The following is a 19,288-nucleotide window of genomic DNA, read 5'->3' as shown; positions in this document are numbered from 1 at the left end:
ATGAACCAGGAAGTCATGGTTCGATTCCCAGTCAGGGCACGGGCCCAGGTTGCAGACTCCATCCCCATTGTGGGGCATGCAGGAGGCAATCGATCAATGATTCTTTCTCATCACTGATGTTTCTATCTCTCTCTCCCTTCTGCTCTGAAATTAAAAATATATATTTAAAATAAATAAATAAATAAATACTAGTTTCCCAGCTGGTGTGAGTCAGTGGTTGAGCATCAACCTGTGTACCAAGAGGTCACTGGTTCAATTCTCAGCCAGGGCACATGCCGGGTTGCAGGCTCAATCCCTGGTGTGGGGCATGCAGGAACCAGGCCATCAATGATTTTTCTCTCATTGATATTTCTATCTTTCTCTCACTCTTACTTCTTCTCTCTCTAAAAAATCAATAAAAACTTTGTTTTCTAAAAGATACTAGCAAACTATAACACTATGTCAGCATAACATTCTTCAGATATTCTGTAACCTTGAAGACTGTTTTAAGGCTCCTCTCCCAGAGGCTTCTTCTGCTTTTAAAGACCTAGGGTAGGACCAAGGGATATGCATTTCTCACAAGTAGCCCAGAGAAGTCCAATGAAGGTTATTATGGATTTCTTCTGGGGAAAGACAGGAGTGGAAGAAAATTCAGAAAATATATTATCTTGCTATTTATGTCCTTGGACCTTTCTATTCACCTATATATCACCCCACAAAACAGAAAAAATAAAGAGGCAAAACAAAACCACTACCATCTCCAATTTTTTGTGCCTTCCAACCTCTATTTCAAGAATTTGCAATTCTAAATGTAACAAACGTAATTCTGTGAATTAAACATGTTGCATGTAATGCATTTAATGTTTCTAATGACTTAAAACCCTCTTAAAACATTCCAATTCAGAAAAATTATATCAACATACTATATAATAAGAGAAACATGCAAATTGACCATCCCTCTGCTACGCTCACCAGCCAATTAGGAGTTAGTATGCAAATTAACCAGACAAAGATGGCAGGCCTGTGGTCAGTGCCACATGCACAGGTGCCAAGTGGCTGGTTGCAGGTGTCCCACCTTGTCCTGGCTGCTCTGAGCCAGTAGGCAGTGTGTGCAGACATGTCCCAGCTGGGGTGGGGCAGGGGAGGATGCCTGGCTTCCACCCTGCCCCGGTCACTTTGGGCAGGTGAGCAGCACATGCTGGCGTCCCACCCCGCCCAAGCCACTCTGGGCCTATGGGCAGCACACGCAGAGAGCCTCTGGACAGGGGAAGCCGACCAGCAGAGGGAGGCCTGTACTCCCCACATGGTGGCGGTGGCAGCCGTGAGCATGCCAAGCAGAGCCTGCTGGCTGAGCTGAAGTAGCGCCTGCAGGCCATCAGTGCTGAGGAGTGGCTGTGCCAGTCCCACCTCCTAGCCAAGAAGGTGCATGATCACAGGGACAGTCACCGTGGAGAGCCAGGTTGACATCCTCCTGGCCACGCCATGGGGGTTTGCAGATCTGCAAAGCCACAGGCCTCCGGTGTGCACATCCTCTTCTCACCCCCTGGTGTGAGAACATCCCTCAGCGCGCTGTCACCCTTGCGTGCCTGCAAAAGTCCTGAACAAAGGCATGTGCAAGTTCCCCCCACTCCTCCGACGCACTTCCATCAACCCCAGCACGTCCCCTCCGGCATGCTCACGTCCTTTGGAGAGTGTCTGGGTGTTCTAGGTGCTGAGGGTGGGCGCCTGTGAGATGACAATGAGGGCCAAGTGGTGATGCCCTATTCCTGCAGAGGCCAGTGCAGTGAAGAGATCACCTCCATGGGGATAATGCAGGTGCTGAGGCAGGAGCAGGTGCAGACAGACGCAGCTGGTGGGCGCGGGCAGCCCTCGCTGAGGTGCCTTCGGTCAGCGTTCAAGATCAGGAACCCAGAGGAGGCGAGAAGTTCCTCTCAGTGAAATGGTGGGATAGTTGGGGTGACTGCAGAGGAGGAATGTGCACTTTGGGTGCTGGCACCCATGAGCAAAGGCTGCCCTGACTGAGCCTCGCTTGCTTGGGGCCTAGCGCACTCTTGCCGGTCAGAGGGTGACAGGACGTGCTTTTCCGAGTTAATGAGAGAAAACATTGATTCTCCTGCTGCCCACAAAGGTGGAAAGTGGAGTGGGGAGACATGCAGGGAGTGAGCGAGGTTCCCTGTCTGGGGGTTCCAAATCTGCTATTGGTTCCTTTCACCACTGACTAGAGATATACAGGGTTTCCCCCCAAAATGTATACACACTTTGAATACCTACTAATTCCAATGGGTTTAAGCATGAAAAGAAAGAAACAACAATGGAGCTGTTATCTGTTAAAAGTGTGGGCACAAACCCGCAGTCGGACATTCCCCGAGGGGTCCCAGATTGGAGAGGGTGCAGGCCAGACTGAGGGGCCCCCTTCCCCCAACCCCCTGCATGAATTTCATGTACCAGGCCTCTAGTTTTTCTATAAGAACAAATTGAGTTCATGTCAAAATGTAGTTTAAAAATAAGAATTACTTTATTCACTGAGTGAATATGAATCTCTTAGGATTTGTTACTTAATAGCAATTTTCCCCGCATACCCACTTCTTCCCACGGTATGCACACACGTACAAATTGGAAGAAAGAAAAAAACAGAACTATTTTATTATTTTTGTCAACTGCATGGCATATATTCACTCACAGAAAAGACATACCTAGTCAAATATTTTGGGGTGATGAAAGCAGGTATCTCACACACACTGAAAGATGCTATCTTTTAAAAATATATATATTATCATGAATTTTTACATAATGCTGGAATAAATGACATACTTAAATTGTTACACATAAAGGAAAAGAGTAATAAGTTGTTTAGAAAAAAGTATTAACAGAATAATTACAGTGAATCATGGTAGCAGACTTATAAGCCTGGCCAATGGTACTTCTTGCAACATTATTTTTCTTAAAACAGTAATTGATAAAAACTATTACTAATTAAAAACAAGTAGTAGAGAGGTTCTTTCAAAACAATAAATTCACCTTTTGAATGAGCAATACAAATTCCTCACCTTCAACTGGAGTCCATCAACAGAGATCCAGGGCTACACATAACATGACACCACAAAATCACTTGGAATCAGTTTTACTTTTGACACATAGTAGTTTCCAACTTGAAATTTCTTTTAGCGCCCCACCCCAACAGCTGCACCATGATACCTTACACAAACAACTCTCTCCCCATGGAAACATGCAGTTTCATAAGGAGAGAACTCCTTTATCTTCTTCTTCCTAGGTCCCTCTCCTCTTTATCATCTTCTTTCCTTCTTCTCCTTGATAACTTGCTTAATGGCTTAGATAAAAGAAGAATATTAAATCCAGGAGGAGTCATGAGATACAGCAAAAATAAGAGAGTATTCCATTTAATTAAGATACTCCATTCTTGATGGATTACTCTAAAATAAATGTTTTGAAGTGGATTCTGCTTCTTATGTTCAAAGAAAACCAGATGAAGGCAAGGATTAGAGATGACATTTGAAAAGAGTTATGTATTTTTCAGCATTTGCATTTAAAATTATTTCAAATAAAATCTCAAATGTTTCCTGTAACATTTCTAAAAAAGTAACTGTGGGTTTGATTGGATGATAAACACATTGGTCATGCTGATCAAAATCAACTTACATTTGACAGCCATGTGCTATTAATTCATCCCTCCCATAATAATCAGTTGGTTTAATTAGATAAGACAAATCTATCTGAATGGATTTGGCTTTGGACTTGGACTAGAGAACTTTTATGAAAGTGATGGATATACTTACATTTCATTTTAAAATCTGTAAAACTAGGAGAAACTCTTTGTAGAAGACTGAAACATGAAACAAAGTTTTATCAACTAGAGGCCTGATGCACGAAATTCGTGCAAGAGTAGGCCTTCCTTCCCCCTGGCTGCTGGCACCGGCTTCCCTCTGGCACCCGGGACCCAGGTTTCCCTCTGGCTGCCGGCAGGCACCTGGGACCTGGGCTTCCCTCACAGCCCTGGCTTCATCCAGAAGGTCGTTAGGAGGGACATCTGGTCTAATTAGCATATTAAGCTTTTATTATTATAGATATTTTAAAAGAAAAATACCAACCAATCATAAAGACTAAAATTTACTATTTCCTCTCTTGTCTTCCATACAGCCTAGGAATCTAACACTTGAGTTGATTTAGGATGGCAATGTACAGACAACCTTATGAGATAAATATGTCTTTATTTTCTTACAATCCAGCTCTATAAATATTGTTAGGCCACAAAAATTAAAACCATAAGAAACCAGTTTCCATATTTTAATTTTTATTAACACCTAGGAAGGAACAATATGAGCTGTGCACAATGTACAACACCGTAGTAATGCAGTTTTATTTAACAGGTCAAACATACTGCATCTGTGGCTTACTTCATAGTAACACTGACTGGACTTCTCACGCAAGAAATTTATCTCCTCCACATGTGAAATCATGCTTCAACAATGAGATAATTTCAAATTACACAAAAATATTCATAAAAATCTACCTAGTGGGTGACAAATTATTACTGCCAATATTGGGATAACTGTCTCATAGTTTTATAAAATTCATAATCCTCAGATCTAAATGCTTAATATTGATCATTGGTTAATACTACCTGACATATACTTAATACTGACAATTCCACAAAATATATTAGCATCAAATAATGAAACACCACTTAGAAATTTTTTGCAATAACGTTTCTTCTTTTGTGTGCAATTAAAAAACACTATTCCTTTGGAACTTAAGTGTAATTTAAAACTAGAGATTCAAGTTGACTGGTATCTCTCAACTTATAAGGTTAAAAAATATATATGGCATTTATTTTTAAGGGAAATAAGAATGAGTGTATATGTGCCACAGACCTAAGTATGAGAGTAATAATTCAATTTTTTTAAAAAAAAATTTAGCTATCAAATTACCACCTCATTCTTATTTTGTTGACCCATTTTTGGTGGTAAACTCTGTGATTGATGTCAAATCACATCAAATCAATAGCCAACAATACCACTGTGTGTCAAAGGCATAGGGGCAAGGCACTGAACATTGTACAAAGGGATGAATCAATATAAAAGATTGTAAATGCATTAAAAGAGTTGAGATTACTTTAAACAAAAAAATCAAATTTCATAAACAACCTGTGCCTAACATACAAATAGCTAATGCTCTAACAAGCTTCATGATGAAAAAAGGCATTGTAGAAGACAAATAATTTTTTGAAAATAATTCAACATTTTTATATTAAGGTCAATAAATTAATCAATATACATTGTCTGGAATTTCTTAACTACAAAGAAAAGACATTACTGCTTTCAAATGTCTTTCATTCACTCAAAGACCTGAAACAATCTAATAACTTCTTAATACTCTTTTCCAGATAAAACAATCCAGTCTTCAAACTATTTTTATCAAAACGTTATCTTTAAACAACTGAATTGTTAGTCTTTTGTTGAAACCCAAATGTTCAGTCTCTTGAAAAAGCAATTTTGCATTTACCTGAAGGACCACCTGGGATTCTTATGAAAGTTTCACTTATTCAGGACAACTTCAGAAACATACTCTCGCCATGATATTTACCCAATATGCTTAATATGTGGGTCTTCTTATGTCATCTGAGTTTGGTTTTTCATTTGCATAGTCTAAAATGGCAGGTTAAATATGGCTTTTTAAGCCCCTTCACTTCTTTTTTCTTTGTCCCAACATTTTTCTTGATGGGAAAGTGATATGAAACAACCCAGTAGAAGACCATGAAAATGTGCAGAGATGCACTGGAAGGTGACGGGACAGCCCTAGTCCAGTGTTGGATTATAAACTGCAACATTCCATGATTTCCCATATTCTGATTCCACATGCACTTTTAACAATCATTTATAGAATCCCAGAAAACAATATCTAGGGAGGGCCCAGCCAATGGAGCAGAGAAGGTATTCTTCTGACCTCACAAAGTTGGCCTCTATAAAAGTGTACAAAAACTTTGAGTTAAAAAAGAAGGGATAAAATTGACACATGGCTTCTGGCCTCTGGCCCTAATCTAGGGAAAATGTGAAGCCAGTCAGGCTCCCAGCTGCTTACTCATTTTGGTGACTAGATTGTTGATTTAGCCAGCTATACTTTGTTTTCCTGAATCATGAATTCCTTGGCAAATTCACTAGAATCAAATGTCAAGTTCTCTTTTAATTTCTTAAGCTCAAAGTCATGGAGAATCTTGACTGTCATTAGCCTTTCTCGCTTAATTTTCTCCAGAACATCTTTTGGAACATCAGGGATCATCCAAGCCAACAAAAATTTAACTAAAAACACAACATGCTGGAGAAAACATTAAAAACAAAACAAAAACAAACAAACAAACAAAAAAAACCAACAGTTAGAATTGTCAAATATTCAGCAGGAAGCTCTTACAAATAATTTCATTCATTCAATAAACTGTGCTCAATGTAGGAAGTACCAGGAAAATAAAGAAGATATGGCCCCTGTCTGGAACTTTCCTACAAAGACCAATAGTAAACAAATAAATACATTCTAAAATATGTAATACAGAAATTGAGGTTGAACATGTCATTGAATATACTCTTTTTTCTATGCTCCCTCCTAAAAACCTAATAAAATACTTGAAAATAAAATTTAAAAGATATAACCAACAAAGACAAAAAGAAGGGAGGGAATAGTAATAACAGACTCCAGAGTAGAGAAAGCTTGCACTTAAACTTGCAATGGTTCCCTGCCCCAGGTAGGGGTGTGGGCAGGAGGCAACCAATCGATGTGTCTCTCTCGCATCAATGTTTCTCTCTGTCTCTCCCTCTCCCTTCCACTCTCTCTAAAAAAAATCAGTGGAAAAATATCCTCGACTTGAGGATTAACAACAACAAAAAAAACACACACAAAAAAAACCAAAAAACCAAAAAAATTTATAAAGACTAGGGAATCAGAATGGTTTTGCATTTGCATTTCATAACAACACTGGCTCCAACCCAGGGAAAAACTAACAGAAAATAAAGCAATGTCTTTAAGAAAAATTCAGGATACCTAAATAAAGATAGTTAAGCATTTTTTTAGGGAAAATGACTTTCAATCTTGAATTTCATACCAATTAATCATCGATAATGAAAGAAAATATATTTTTAATATGCAAGTTTTCAAAAATTGATGGCCCATAATTTTCATCAGCAAATTACTGAAAGATGTACTTCATTAAAATAAGCTATCAATCCAAAAAAGGGAGAAACATGAATTGCAGAAAATATAGTAATTAATACAAGAGAAGGTAAAGAGAAATCCCAAAAAGACAATGAGTCAGAGCCTGTGATAATTGCAAAAATTAGTAAGAATAATGAATAAACAAAAACAAAAATATCAAAAGATTCCTTATGCAATTTACCAGACTGAAAGGTGATGAAAAATGTAGGAATGAAAGAGTGATAAAGAAAAGATAGAGAAAGAGAGAAAGGGGGAGGGGTAACATGTGGAGGAATGCTACATAAGACTGCTCTCTTTTCTTTATTGTGCAAAATTATTTGATTTTTAAAAATTACTTACATGTATAAAAAGAAAAACTGATTAGACTTTGTGTGTGCTTGCATTAGACTTTTCCATTATTGAGATTCATTGTAGAGTAAAAAAAGTGCCTTACATTGACTTGTCTCTCCCTTATTGGCTTTCATGTCTTAGGATTTGTAGCTCTCAATTTGTGTCTTAGTCAAATACCACCTCTGTATTTGTTCTTTTTTACTGCATGTCTTATATCTAAAATTATACTGGAAGTTCCACAAGGGAGAAACATAATATAATGGACAGAGCAGAGGCTTGGGAGTGAGACATCTGGCATCAAAACCCAGGTTTAATATTAGCTGATTACCTTTCAACCAAATATCTTATTTTGATAAGTCTCAGAGTCATTTTACAAGGGCAAATAATAAAGTCTAACTTATAAGGTTATTATTATAGCCTCTGCAACCAATATGTAAAGGTATTCAGTAAAATCAGTGGGTCCTCTGCCTTTATCCTGTCCCTCAAGGGATGTAGCCATATTTTTTCTTTTCTGCCACCTTGATAGCTAGTAAGTGAATAACAGGCACTCATTATACTGAAAATATCCCTACATTGCTTTCTATGACAACAAACATATCAAAACAATTTATCGAGATAATGCTAATTCTTTTCTAAGCAGATATCTTTAGACATATATGGCTAAAGGGAGCAGAAAGACTAATTGGAATGAATGCTAAGAAGGGCTTACCTCCATGACTATGATGAAGGTCATTTTGGCAGCAAGGACGTGCCAGAATTGCATATTATGAGAGTATTTCTCTGCGTGATTAGGGGGATATCTGTGATCTCTGTACCTGAAAAATATATATACAAAAAATTAGCTACAGAATCAAATAGAGAGACTTCTTAAGAGACTCTTTAATTGACTTCAAAAGTCAAGTCACAGTAAGATAACTGCTACCATGAAACATTTATCTTTCTTGTACAGATAAAAGTTATAAATGTTGCTCACATAGAGTATAGATGTAGCAGGAGACATAAGTGAAACTTCTCTCCTGTCCTTCAAAGACAGATATTGCCATCTCCATTACCTCCCTTTCCTACCCCTTAACACAGGTAGTTCTACCCATCACCCCAGAGAAACCAATTGTCTCCTGTCATTATACTCAAGGAACATTTTAATCCTCATCTTATTGTATCTTTCAAGAATAGAACTTGACATTATTAACGATTTCTATTTTCTTGAAACTTTGTTTTCTTTTGGCTTATCTGACACTGCATTGTGTAGTTTGGGATTTATTCTTTACTATCCTTCTGGAGTGTTTGTGCTCAACTTTGTGAGCTCATTGTTTTCTACAAAGTTACTAGAGATTGATGTGCTTCAAGGTTTTAGTCCAGTGATGACATCATGAAATACAACACAAGTGTCCATGCTTTTAAAGGCAATGCTATGATTCCTCTAGATGCAAATATGAAGCATAACAATGCTTCTGTCTACCTATGATGCAATATTTTGCAGTTTCTTTGCTGGAATCCAAAATGAAGTAATTGGCTTAAGAATTAAGGGGCCTTAATGTTTATTCTATCAATATATTATAGTATAGTATAATATAATATAAATAAAACCCTAATATGCAAATAGACCGAACGGCGGAACAACCGAACAATCAAACAACTGGTTGCTATTACGTGCACCAGGAGGTGCGTGTGGAACATGGCAGGCATTGGCAGCAGGCAGAAGACTGTGGAACATGGCGGGCATCGGCCGTGGTGAGATGGTGGAGCAGGTGAGTGGGGGCGCCAGACCAAGGCAGGGTGCCAGTTGCTGTCATTGGGGCGAGCCTCTGGTGGTTACTGAAAATTCTTTGCTCCATGTGCTGCGGTCCTGCCAGGCACTCACACCAGCTGGCAGCGCTGGAGCCGCTGCTTGCACCTGCTGCTGGTTCCCAGCTCCAGCCCCGATCACTCAACACTGTCAGAGGGTGTGAGCTGTGGCTGACAGCCCCAATCGCCCATCAGGACTTCTCCTCCTCCCCTTGCTCCTGAGGGGCAATAGGGGCCGACAGTTGCCTCTCACACCCACTCTTGGTGACGGCCGCACTCGCACCTGCTGCCAGAGCCGCCTCTTGCACCCACTGCATGCTGGCCCCTCTTGCACCCGCAGCCGGCACCGGAGCCACTGCTTGCACCTGCTGCCGGTGCCCAGTGCCAGTCCTGATCACTCAGTGCCATCAGTGGGTGTGAGTGGTAGCTGCCGGCTCTGATTGCCCCTGAGGACTTCTCCACCTCCCCCTGCATCTGAGGGGCGATTGGGGCAGCAGCCACTGCTCCCACACACTGATGGCGCTGGCCCCGCTTGCACCCGCTACTGGTGTCAGCCCCAATCGCTCTGCACCATCAGCGGGTGCGAGCAGGGCTGGCACCATCAGCACATGGGAGCAGCGGTGGCGGGAGCAGGGCTGCCAGCAGACAGGGGACCTAGGACTGTGGTGGGAAGGGCTGGTCGGGGGTGCAGAGGATGGGCTGAGACCCACCCCTGTGCCCACCGCAGCCTCACAGCCCACAGTTCCTTTCAAGGTGCATGAATTTGTGCACTGGGCCCCTAGTATGGTATGGTATGGTATGGTATAATGTATAATATAATATAATATAATATAATCAATATATTATAAACATATTATATGTAAATCTTTAAATTCTATAGTAAAAAGATACTACACAGGATAAGTGTAGAAAGAGTAGGTTTACAAATCCAATTTCACTCACTGCATAAAAAAGAACCCTTTACATAGGATGGATGGTGAAGCAATCATATTTTTACTTCTTTTTTAGTTTATCTTATTTTGAGGACATATAATTAAGGTCAAGTAGATTAGATTCACCTATAACATAATTATATATATATATATATATATATATATATATAATTATATATATAATTATATATATAATTATATACACACACACACACACACACACACACACACTGAGTGGCCAGATTATTATGACCACCTGACATCTGCAGCAAATTAGCTATAATTTCACGCTGAAGTTGCTACAGGGCCAGACCATTATAAATAGGGAAGCAGGTTGCTTACCACAACAGTAGAAGTGATTTTTTTCTTTTTTAAAAAAATATATTTTATTGATTTTTTACAGAGAGGAAGGGAGAGAGAGAGTTAGAAACATCGACGAGAGAGAAACATCCATCAGCTGCCTCCTGCACACCTCCTACTGGGGATGTGCCCGCTACCAAGGTACATGCCCTTGACTGGAATCGAACCTGGAACCTTTCAGTCCGCAAGCCGATGCTCTATCCACTGAGCCAAACCGGTCAGGGCAGAAGTGATTTTTTTTTCTGAAGATATGGGTAAACAATGCGATTTAACAGCCTTTGAATGTGGGATATATATTATTATGAGTGGCCAGATTATTATGACCACCTGACGTTCGTAGGTAAATTAGCCATACACTGCATCATATGGGATATGGAAGCTGAAGGCCTGTTTGAACACCTTTGCTGTCTGCAGTTACTAAGATAAAACTCCTCCAATTCGCACAGAAACACAAGGATTGGACAGTTGAGCATTGGAAAAAAGTCATGTGGTCCAATGAATCACATTTCCAGTTGCATCATGCAGATGGCAGGGTGAGAATTTGGCATGAAAGCATGCACCCCACATGCATGTGTACAACCCTTTAAGCTGGTGGGGGCAGTGTTATGGTTTAGGGCATGTTTTCTTGGCATGATTTGGGCCCTTTAATTCGTGTGGAACAACATCGGAATAGCACAACATACCTAAGTATCTTTGCTGATCAAGTTCATCCTATCATGATGGCATATCCCAATGGAGATGGCTTCTTCCAATAAGATAATGTGCCATGCCACGGTGCTCGTATTGTGAAGCAGTGCTTTCAAGAACATGAGGGAGACTTTACCTTGCTTAGATGGCCCCCACAATCACCAGATCTCAATCCAATTGAGCACTTGTGGGACGAAGTTAAAAGTGCCATCAGGCAGCTGGTTCCACAACCATCAAATCTCACAGAACTGGACAGTGCTATTCATCAGGCATGGTGTCAGAATCCTCGTGTCACCTTTCAACATCTCGTGGAGTCAATGCCAAGAAGAATCGCCGCAGTATTGAAGGCAAAATGTGGCCCAATGAAGTACTGATGGGATGGCCATAATAATCTGGCCACTCATAATAGCATAGATCCCACGTTCAAAGGCTGTTAAATCACATTGTTTACCCATATCTACAGAAAAAAAAAATCACTTCTACTGTTGTGGCAAACAACCTGCTCCCCTATTTATAATGGTCTGGCCCTGTAGCAACTTCAGCGTGAAATTATAGCTAATTTGCCTACAAACGTCAGGTGGTCATAATAATCTGGCCACTCAGTGTGTGTGTGTGTGTGTGTGTGTGTGTGTGTGTGTGTGTGTGTGTGTATGTATCTTTATATCTCTATATCTCTATCTCTATCTCTATCTCTATCTCTATCTCTATCTCTATCTCTATATCTATATCTATATATAGCATCTTGGAATCAAAGGGCATTTGTTGGTGAGAAATCTTTCCAATAAATTTAGAAAATAAAAAGCAATTCAAAATTGACATTATCTTTACCCATAATATTTTCTTACTTTGGGACATTCTACATTTCCAAATCAGAATCATAGAATGTGTGAATTCTAAAATTATGCACTTGATTTATCCGGGATTTTTATTGCTCCAAGGAAATCCTTTATGTTCTAAGGCATGAATGAAATACAGAACTTAGAAATACATTTAGAGGGTAAAATTAAAGTCTTAAGAAAACAAGAGGAAACCTGCAAGTGGTGAAGTCTCGTTTGTCCAAAGGTGCAGTGGTGTTTGGTAAATCGGCTATCAGGAAGACTGACAGGCTGTTATTGACATATCCTTTCAAAGGTTCATTGCCATTTGTTGAATAGGCATAGTAGTAAACTAAACGAGGAATGATGTCCGATGTAAATGCAACAATAAAAGCCTAAAGGATAAAGCAAGAGGGAGATCAGGAGCAAGCAATCTAGTTTTTAACAAGTCAGATTTGTTCCCTGGCTGGTGTAGCTCAGTCCCATGTGCGAAGGGTTGCTGGTTGGATTCCTGGTCAGGACACTACCTGGTTTATGAGCTTGATCCCGGTGGGGGGCATGAAGGAGGCAGCTGGTTGATGTTTCTCTCACACTGATGTTTCTCTTCCCCTCTTCCTTCCTCTCTCTCTCTCAATCAATAAAAATCTTTTTAAAAATGTCTGATTTGTATTTCTCTCAGTTCCATGTGCCATATGGATGCAAAATGATTAAAATGCTATTATAAATCATGATAATATGAGTCTTTGGCCTAAAATATGCAATACCACATTTATAGTATACTAGAGGCCTGGTGCACAAAAATTTGTGCACTCGGGGAGGGTCTCTCAGCCCGGCCTGTGCCCTCTCGCAGTCTGGGATCCCTTAGGGGATGACCACCTGCTGGTATAGGCCTGCTTCCCGGCAATCAGACATCCCTCTGGCAGCCCAGTAGCCCTTGGGGGATTTGCATGTTTCTCTTTTATTAGATTAGATTATGGTGTGTGTTTTCTTGCCATCATTAACCAGAGTAACTGTTGCTTATGTATTAAAGTTCTATTCCTGCTAAGTCTAGAAGCAGCCTCAGAATCCTTCTCACCATTCATCTTAAGTCTGATGCTTCGTTGATCAGAATTAATACCTGAGGTGAAGCCTCTTACTGCAGATGTACCCCAGAATGTATGGCATCCTCTCTGCTTTATGATCCAGCTAATAATACATTGCCTCAATCATGTTGGTTGAGGTCATTTTTCCCCTTGCAGTTTCTAGTAGTAGATTACCAATTACTGCCTAGGAAGTAAAATTGACTATCTCCACGTAAATCATAAAATAAGGCATTTTTCTCATCAATAAAATTTCATTATTTCAGCATGAGTAATTTTGTCAACAACGTTTTGAGGCAGTAACAGTTTATAACAAATTGAGTTGAATTATTGTTTCAGGTACTGTGCTGTGTCATTTTATCTTTGCAACAACTCTATACAGTAGGTACTGTAATGACACAGATGAGGACACTGAGGTATAGAGAGATCAGGTAACTTGACCAGTAAAACCCAAAAGTGGCTGAGTCTCATTTCAAATCCATGAGCCTTGACATTTAACCATTACACTCCACTCAGTATTGTGCTAGAGCCTGCTCTCACTGGCTCACAAATTTTCAGGAATTTTGTAAGCTGGTTGTTAAACATGTTCATTATTAAAAATTAAATTATATAATCTTAAAAGTGAATAAATTACATTAAAACCAAAGAAAATACATACTCTAAATTCATCACTCCTCAATTATTTACTACACTTTACTGTTCTGACTCTTGACATTATTTATATCTTTTGGGTCTTTCTGGTAGAATATAATAGTGTATTACTGCCTGTTTCTCCTGAGCTCTGCATTTAGTGGCATCACATTAGCAGCTGAAATCAGCCTTGGATGGAGAATTTATGCCACAGAAATTGGCCAACTGTATAAATCAGAGTTTTGTTTTCTTTGATTGAGAGCCAGTTGTTAAACATTTATCAGCACAACACTGACCACATTGGTGGTGGTGGTCTTGTCAGAATGTGTTAGATTATGCAGATGAAAATCTATTTAAACAGATTTGATGTAGGTATTTTCAAAGATGGAAGAATTGTCCCTGTCAACTATGTTAGTTGATTCATATCTTTTTTTTAAAATATATTTTTTATTGATTTTTTACAGAGAGGAAGGGAGAGAGATAGAGAGTTAGAAACATCAATGAGAGAGAAACATCAATCAGCTGCCTCCTGCACATCTCCTACTGGGGATGTGCCCGCAACCCAGGTACATGCCCTTGACTGGAATCGAACCTGGGACCTTTCAGTCCTCAGGCTGACGCTCTATCCACTGAGCCAAACCGGTTTCGGCAGTTGATTCATACTGTAACTAATTGTTATCATTGCAAACTTTTCTGTCCCCATATGGATTGCTGGATATAATAGGTCATGCACTGTCCCTGCCCTCCTCCCTTTGTAGCCTTTGTTACCTTAAGAACTCTAGTTTTCCATTTATATGTTTAAGTAGCAACCTTACCGACTTAAACGTGTAAGCTTCTAACACTGCTCTGTTCCGTATCCTTCCGATGAAAAGTGGAGTTGGGTTGTGGCACAGGAGAGAAATTAAGAAGGGGAATATTGAAGTAATGACTGCAGTAGAAGAAGAGGGAACCTATTTGCCGGGCCACAGGCGCTGGCACCCTGGACCACAGGGCTGGCAGCTTCTCCAGGTGGCTACAGCCTGGGACCTTGGGGCGGGTGGCTTGTCCATCTCCTGGGCCGCAGCCAGCTGCAGGCGCTGGCGTTTGGACTGCAGGTGGGCGGCTTCTCTGTGTCCCCTGTGATGTAGTGTGGGCAGCTTCTCCGGCTGGCTGTAGCCTGGGATAATGGGGCAGGCTGCTTCTTTGTCTCTTAGTCTGTAGCCAGCCTCAGGCACTGGGGCCCGGCTTCTCAGTCTTCCCGAGGACTTGGGGCGAGCAGATGTGGGGTAGGCAGCTTTTTTGGCCAGCTGCGGCCTGAGATTATGGGCAGGAGGCTTCTCCGGCCGGCTGCGGCTGAGAGCATGGGCAGGCGGCTTCTCTGGCTGGCTGAGACCTGGGATCACGGGGCAGGCAGCTTCTCCAGCCTGCTGAGACCTAGGATCATGGGGCAGGCAGCTTCTCCGGCTGTCTGCGGCCTGAGATCGTGGGCAGGCAGATTTTCCAGTTGGCTGCAGCCTGGGATCACGGACAGGCGGCTTCTCTGGCCGGCTGCAGCCTGGGATCATGGGCAGGCTGCTTCTCTGGCCGGCTGCAGACTGGGATCACGGGGTAGGCAGCTTCTTCATCTCCCAGGCTGCAGCCAGCCTCAGGCACTGGAGCCAGACTTCTCTGTCTCCCCTGACTTCTGCATCTCCAATAGGCCTGGAGCGGCCAGAGCCGGGATGCTTGCATGGTAGCTGTAGCTGCAACGCAAGTATCCTGGCTCTGGCCTCCACTATCTTATAAGTACCGCGCGCTAACTGATTGCGCCACTGGAGCTCCTAGCCTCCACTATCATTGTTGGGTTAATGTGCTTATCTCTGGATCGGTTTGTGGGCGTGGCTTGGGGGTAGCAAAGGTACGGTCAATTTGCATGTTTGTCTATTATTAGGTAAGATAATTAGTTGTCCAAGATGACATAGCTAGAAAGTGACTAAGTTAAAACTGAACCTAAGTGTACCTGTCTCCAAAAACATGCTCTTTCCACCCTGCTTTTCTATTTCTTACATTTCTCATTGTTGCACAGTGTAGTTCCAGTGTCCTTAAACAAAATCACTTGCCTGGATCAACTCCCAACTCCCAAAGCTAGGACAGTGTTTGGGTATGTGTGTATGTATGTGCGCGTGTGCGTGTGCATGTGGAGGAGTTTGGAGGGGAGGGAATGGAGAGAAAGACAACCATGAGCTAGTACAGTGATGGTGAACCTTTTGAGCTCAGCGTGTCAGCATTTTGAAAAACCCTAACTTAACTCTGGTGCTGTGTCACATAGAAATTTTTTGATATTTGCAACCATAGTAAAACAAAGACTTATATTTTTGATATTTATTTTATATATTTAAATGCCATTTAACAAAGAAAAATCAACCAAAAAAATGAGTTCGCGTGTCACCTCTGACACACATGTCATAGGTTCGCCATCACTGAGCTAGTAAATTTCCCATAGTTAAATGCAATTCATTTCAATATTTTATTTCATAGGGAAGCTATTTTTCCATCTTTCCTAAGCTCTAAATGGTATAAATAACATGTTTCTTTTAGGGTTGATAAGTCACTTTAAACCACCTGGCTCTATATCTACATTTCTAGTGGTAGATTTTTTTTTTTAATGATCTACACTAATAAAAGACAAACATGCAAATTGACCGTACATTTGCTACGCCTTAAGCCATGCCCACCAGCAAATCAGAGCGACTATATGCAAATTAACCCAACCAAGATGGCGGCCGGCAGCCACGGAGCTGGAGCAAGCAGGAGGCTTGGTTGCCCCAATGATGGAGGAAGCCAAGTTTCCCATTTGTCATGGCCTGTCATGGCATGGCCTCCACTCAAAGCAACAAAGTTTCAATTATAGAAGGTAAATAAACCCCAGAATAAAAAAAGAAAAAAGAAAAAAAGGAGAGGCTGGGAGCTTCCGTCGCCAGGGGGGCTTGGCCAGCTTGAAAACGGCCCTCAGCCCCTCACCCAGACTGGCCAGGCAACCCAGTGGGGACCCCCCACCCTAAAAGGGGTGTGGCCAGCCTGCAAACAGCCATCATCCCCTCACTCGGGCTGGCCAGGCACCCCAGTGGGGACCCCCACACTGAAGGGGGTGTGACCAACTGCAAACAGCCATTAGCCCCTCACCCAGGCTGGCCAGGCACTCCAGCAGGACCCCTACCCTGATCCGGGACACCCTTCAGGGCAAACCAGCCAGCCCCCACCCATGCACCAGGCCTCTATCCTATATAGTAAAAGGTAATATGCAAACTGACCCTAAGAGCAGAACGACTGGGAATGACTGGTCACTATGACACACACTGACCACGAGGAGCCAGATGCTCAATGCAGGAGCTGTCCCCTGGTGGTCAGTGGTCTCCCACAGGGGGAGCTCTGCTCAGCCTCAAGCCAGGCTGACGGCTGCCAGTACAGTGGTGGTGGTGGGAGCCTCTCCCACCTCCTCAGCAGAGCTAAGGATGTCTGACTGCAGCTTAGGCCTGCTCCCCACTGGCAAGTGGACATCCCCTGAGGGCTGCCGGGCTGACAGAGGGATGTCTGACTGGCAGCTTGGGCCCGATCCCCCAGGGAGCGGGCCGAAGCCAGCTGGTGGACATCCCCCGAGGGGTCCCAGACTGCAAGAGGGCATAGGCCGGGCTGAGGAACACCCCCCACCCCCCCCGCGAGTGCACAAATTTTTGTGTACTGGGCCTCTAGTCTTTATATAAAAGAAGATTTAATTGTATTATTCAAATCCTCTATACCTTTACTTGTTTCCTGTTAATTAGTCACAGTATGAAACTGTATTGCGTTATTTTAATGAGAGTGATTTTACAATTTTCCTTGTATTTCTAAGAGTTTCCATGTTAGAGATTTCTCTATGCTATTTACTGTATGAAAGTTTAGGGATATTTTACCTTTGTGGATTGTCAGCAAATGAAATCAATGCAAATAAAGATTGAGCTAAGCATCATTCACATTTCCCCATCCCCAAGAAAACAAAATACAATGTACCCCACCAAAATAGGTCCACTTACATTACTTGCAACAGAAAGAACAGCCATTGCATGAAGAATGTCTTGCCAAACACCTATGCTATGAGCTTTAGCTGCAACAGGTCTCCTGTACTGAGTAGTGAGTTTCCAGGCATCCACTCGAATCTCTAAAATATTATTCATGAGAGCAAGAAGAGGAGCCAAAGGAAAAGAGGCCACAAATAAGGTAACAAATCCAAATTGGATAACTGTAGGGAAAAAAGAAAAATTTGTAAACTCATTATTATGGAGGAGAAAAGAGGGAACACTCTGCCCAACACCTGCCACTTCTGACATTTTGGAAGTATCTATACCAGCAAAGTACTCCAGGTCTCTTTCCATCTGCCCACTTCCTCCTCCTTACAAGAAGCATAGTGATGTATTTGCTTGCTAAAATAGAAAGGAGAGCATTATGCTAAGTGAAATAAGCCAGTCAATGAAGGAAAAACACCACATGATCTCACTCACTCATGGATAATAAAGACCATTATAAACTTATGAACAAAAATAGATACAGAGGCAGAGCTGCCTCAAACAGACTGTCAAACTACAGCAGGAAAGCAGGGGAGGGTTGAGAGGCGGGAGGGGTGGATGGGGGGGGGGGCGGGTAAGAGATCAACCGAAGGACTTGTATGCATGCATATAAGCATAACCAATGGACATAAGACACTGGGGGGGGTAGGGGAGGCCGGGGTGCCGGGGTCCAACCCCAGCAGGTCCAGGGGTCCCCAAAGGTGTGGACGGAGTCGGCGAAGAAGGAATGACACGGAGACAGCGTTCAGTTGATCAGCAGCCTAGCCAGGATCTCTAGCCAGGATCTCCAGCCAAGTTCTGGTCTGGATCTCCAGCGAAGTTCTGGTTATGTGTCCATGTTGTCTTGCTAGGTTCTCCAGGTTCTCCAGCCAGGTTCTGTAGCCAAGTTCCCTCGCTAGGTTCTCCAGCCAGGTTCTGTCCAGGTTCTCCAGCCAGGTTCAGTCACTAGGTTCTAGTCAGGTTCTCTTGCCAGTTGCTGTAGTCAGGTTCAGTCCAGGATCTTTTGCCATGTTCTCTCGCTAGGTTCTGAGCCAGTTTCTGTCCAGGATCTTTTGCCATGTTCTCTCCAGCGAAGTTCTTCTGTCTCTAGAGAACGTTCTGTGTAGGTTCTGTGCCTAGGTTCTGTCTCTCCTCGTTCTGTCTTCTTACATCTGTATTTATACCAGTTGATTCAATCCTATCAATCTCTATTACAAAGGTTAGGGCGTTTCTTATCTCCATTCCAGGGAGTAAAGATTATGTAGCTTAAGCATGATTGTTCGTAGTTAAAGTGATTAATTACCCGCCTGGCACTTAGTTGAGGGGTTTTATTCCCTCCCTAACTTCAGGGGAAAATCCCTACCTGGGGAAACAACCTTTCTCAGAGACCTTGGTTAAAACACATAGTGCCAAGAAGGTGAGCAAACATATATGCC

At 42.1% G+C, this 19,288-nt stretch overlaps 1 protein-coding gene across 2 annotated transcripts in view; it reads right to left on the bottom strand.

Moving 5' to 3' along the window:
- Positions 1-4,267: 4,267 nt before the first annotated feature.
- ANO5 (anoctamin 5) overlaps positions 4,268-19,288 on the bottom strand; it is a 74,122-nt gene continuing 59,101 nt past the window's right edge. For both annotated transcript variants that reach the window (XM_036325666.1, XM_036325667.1), the window contains 4 exons: positions 17,844-18,049; positions 12,323-12,501; positions 8,237-8,342; positions 4,268-6,309 (listed from right to left, as the gene is read on the bottom strand). In XM_036325666.1, coding sequence (XP_036181559.1) covers positions 6,109-6,309; positions 8,237-8,342; positions 12,323-12,501; positions 17,844-18,049 — 692 coding nt within the window. In that variant the 3' untranslated portion in view covers positions 4,268-6,108. The remainder of the gene's footprint in view (positions 6,310-8,236; positions 8,343-12,322; positions 12,502-17,843; positions 18,050-19,288) is intronic.

The sequence above is a fragment of the Myotis myotis genome, unplaced genomic scaffold, assembly GCF_014108235.1.
Source record: "Myotis myotis isolate mMyoMyo1 unplaced genomic scaffold, mMyoMyo1.p scaffold_m19_p_10, whole genome shotgun sequence".
NCBI lineage: Eukaryota > Metazoa > Chordata > Mammalia > Chiroptera > Vespertilionidae > Myotis > Myotis myotis.
Note: the sequence above shows the minus strand (reverse complement) of the source record. Positions and strands in the feature narration are given on the sequence as shown.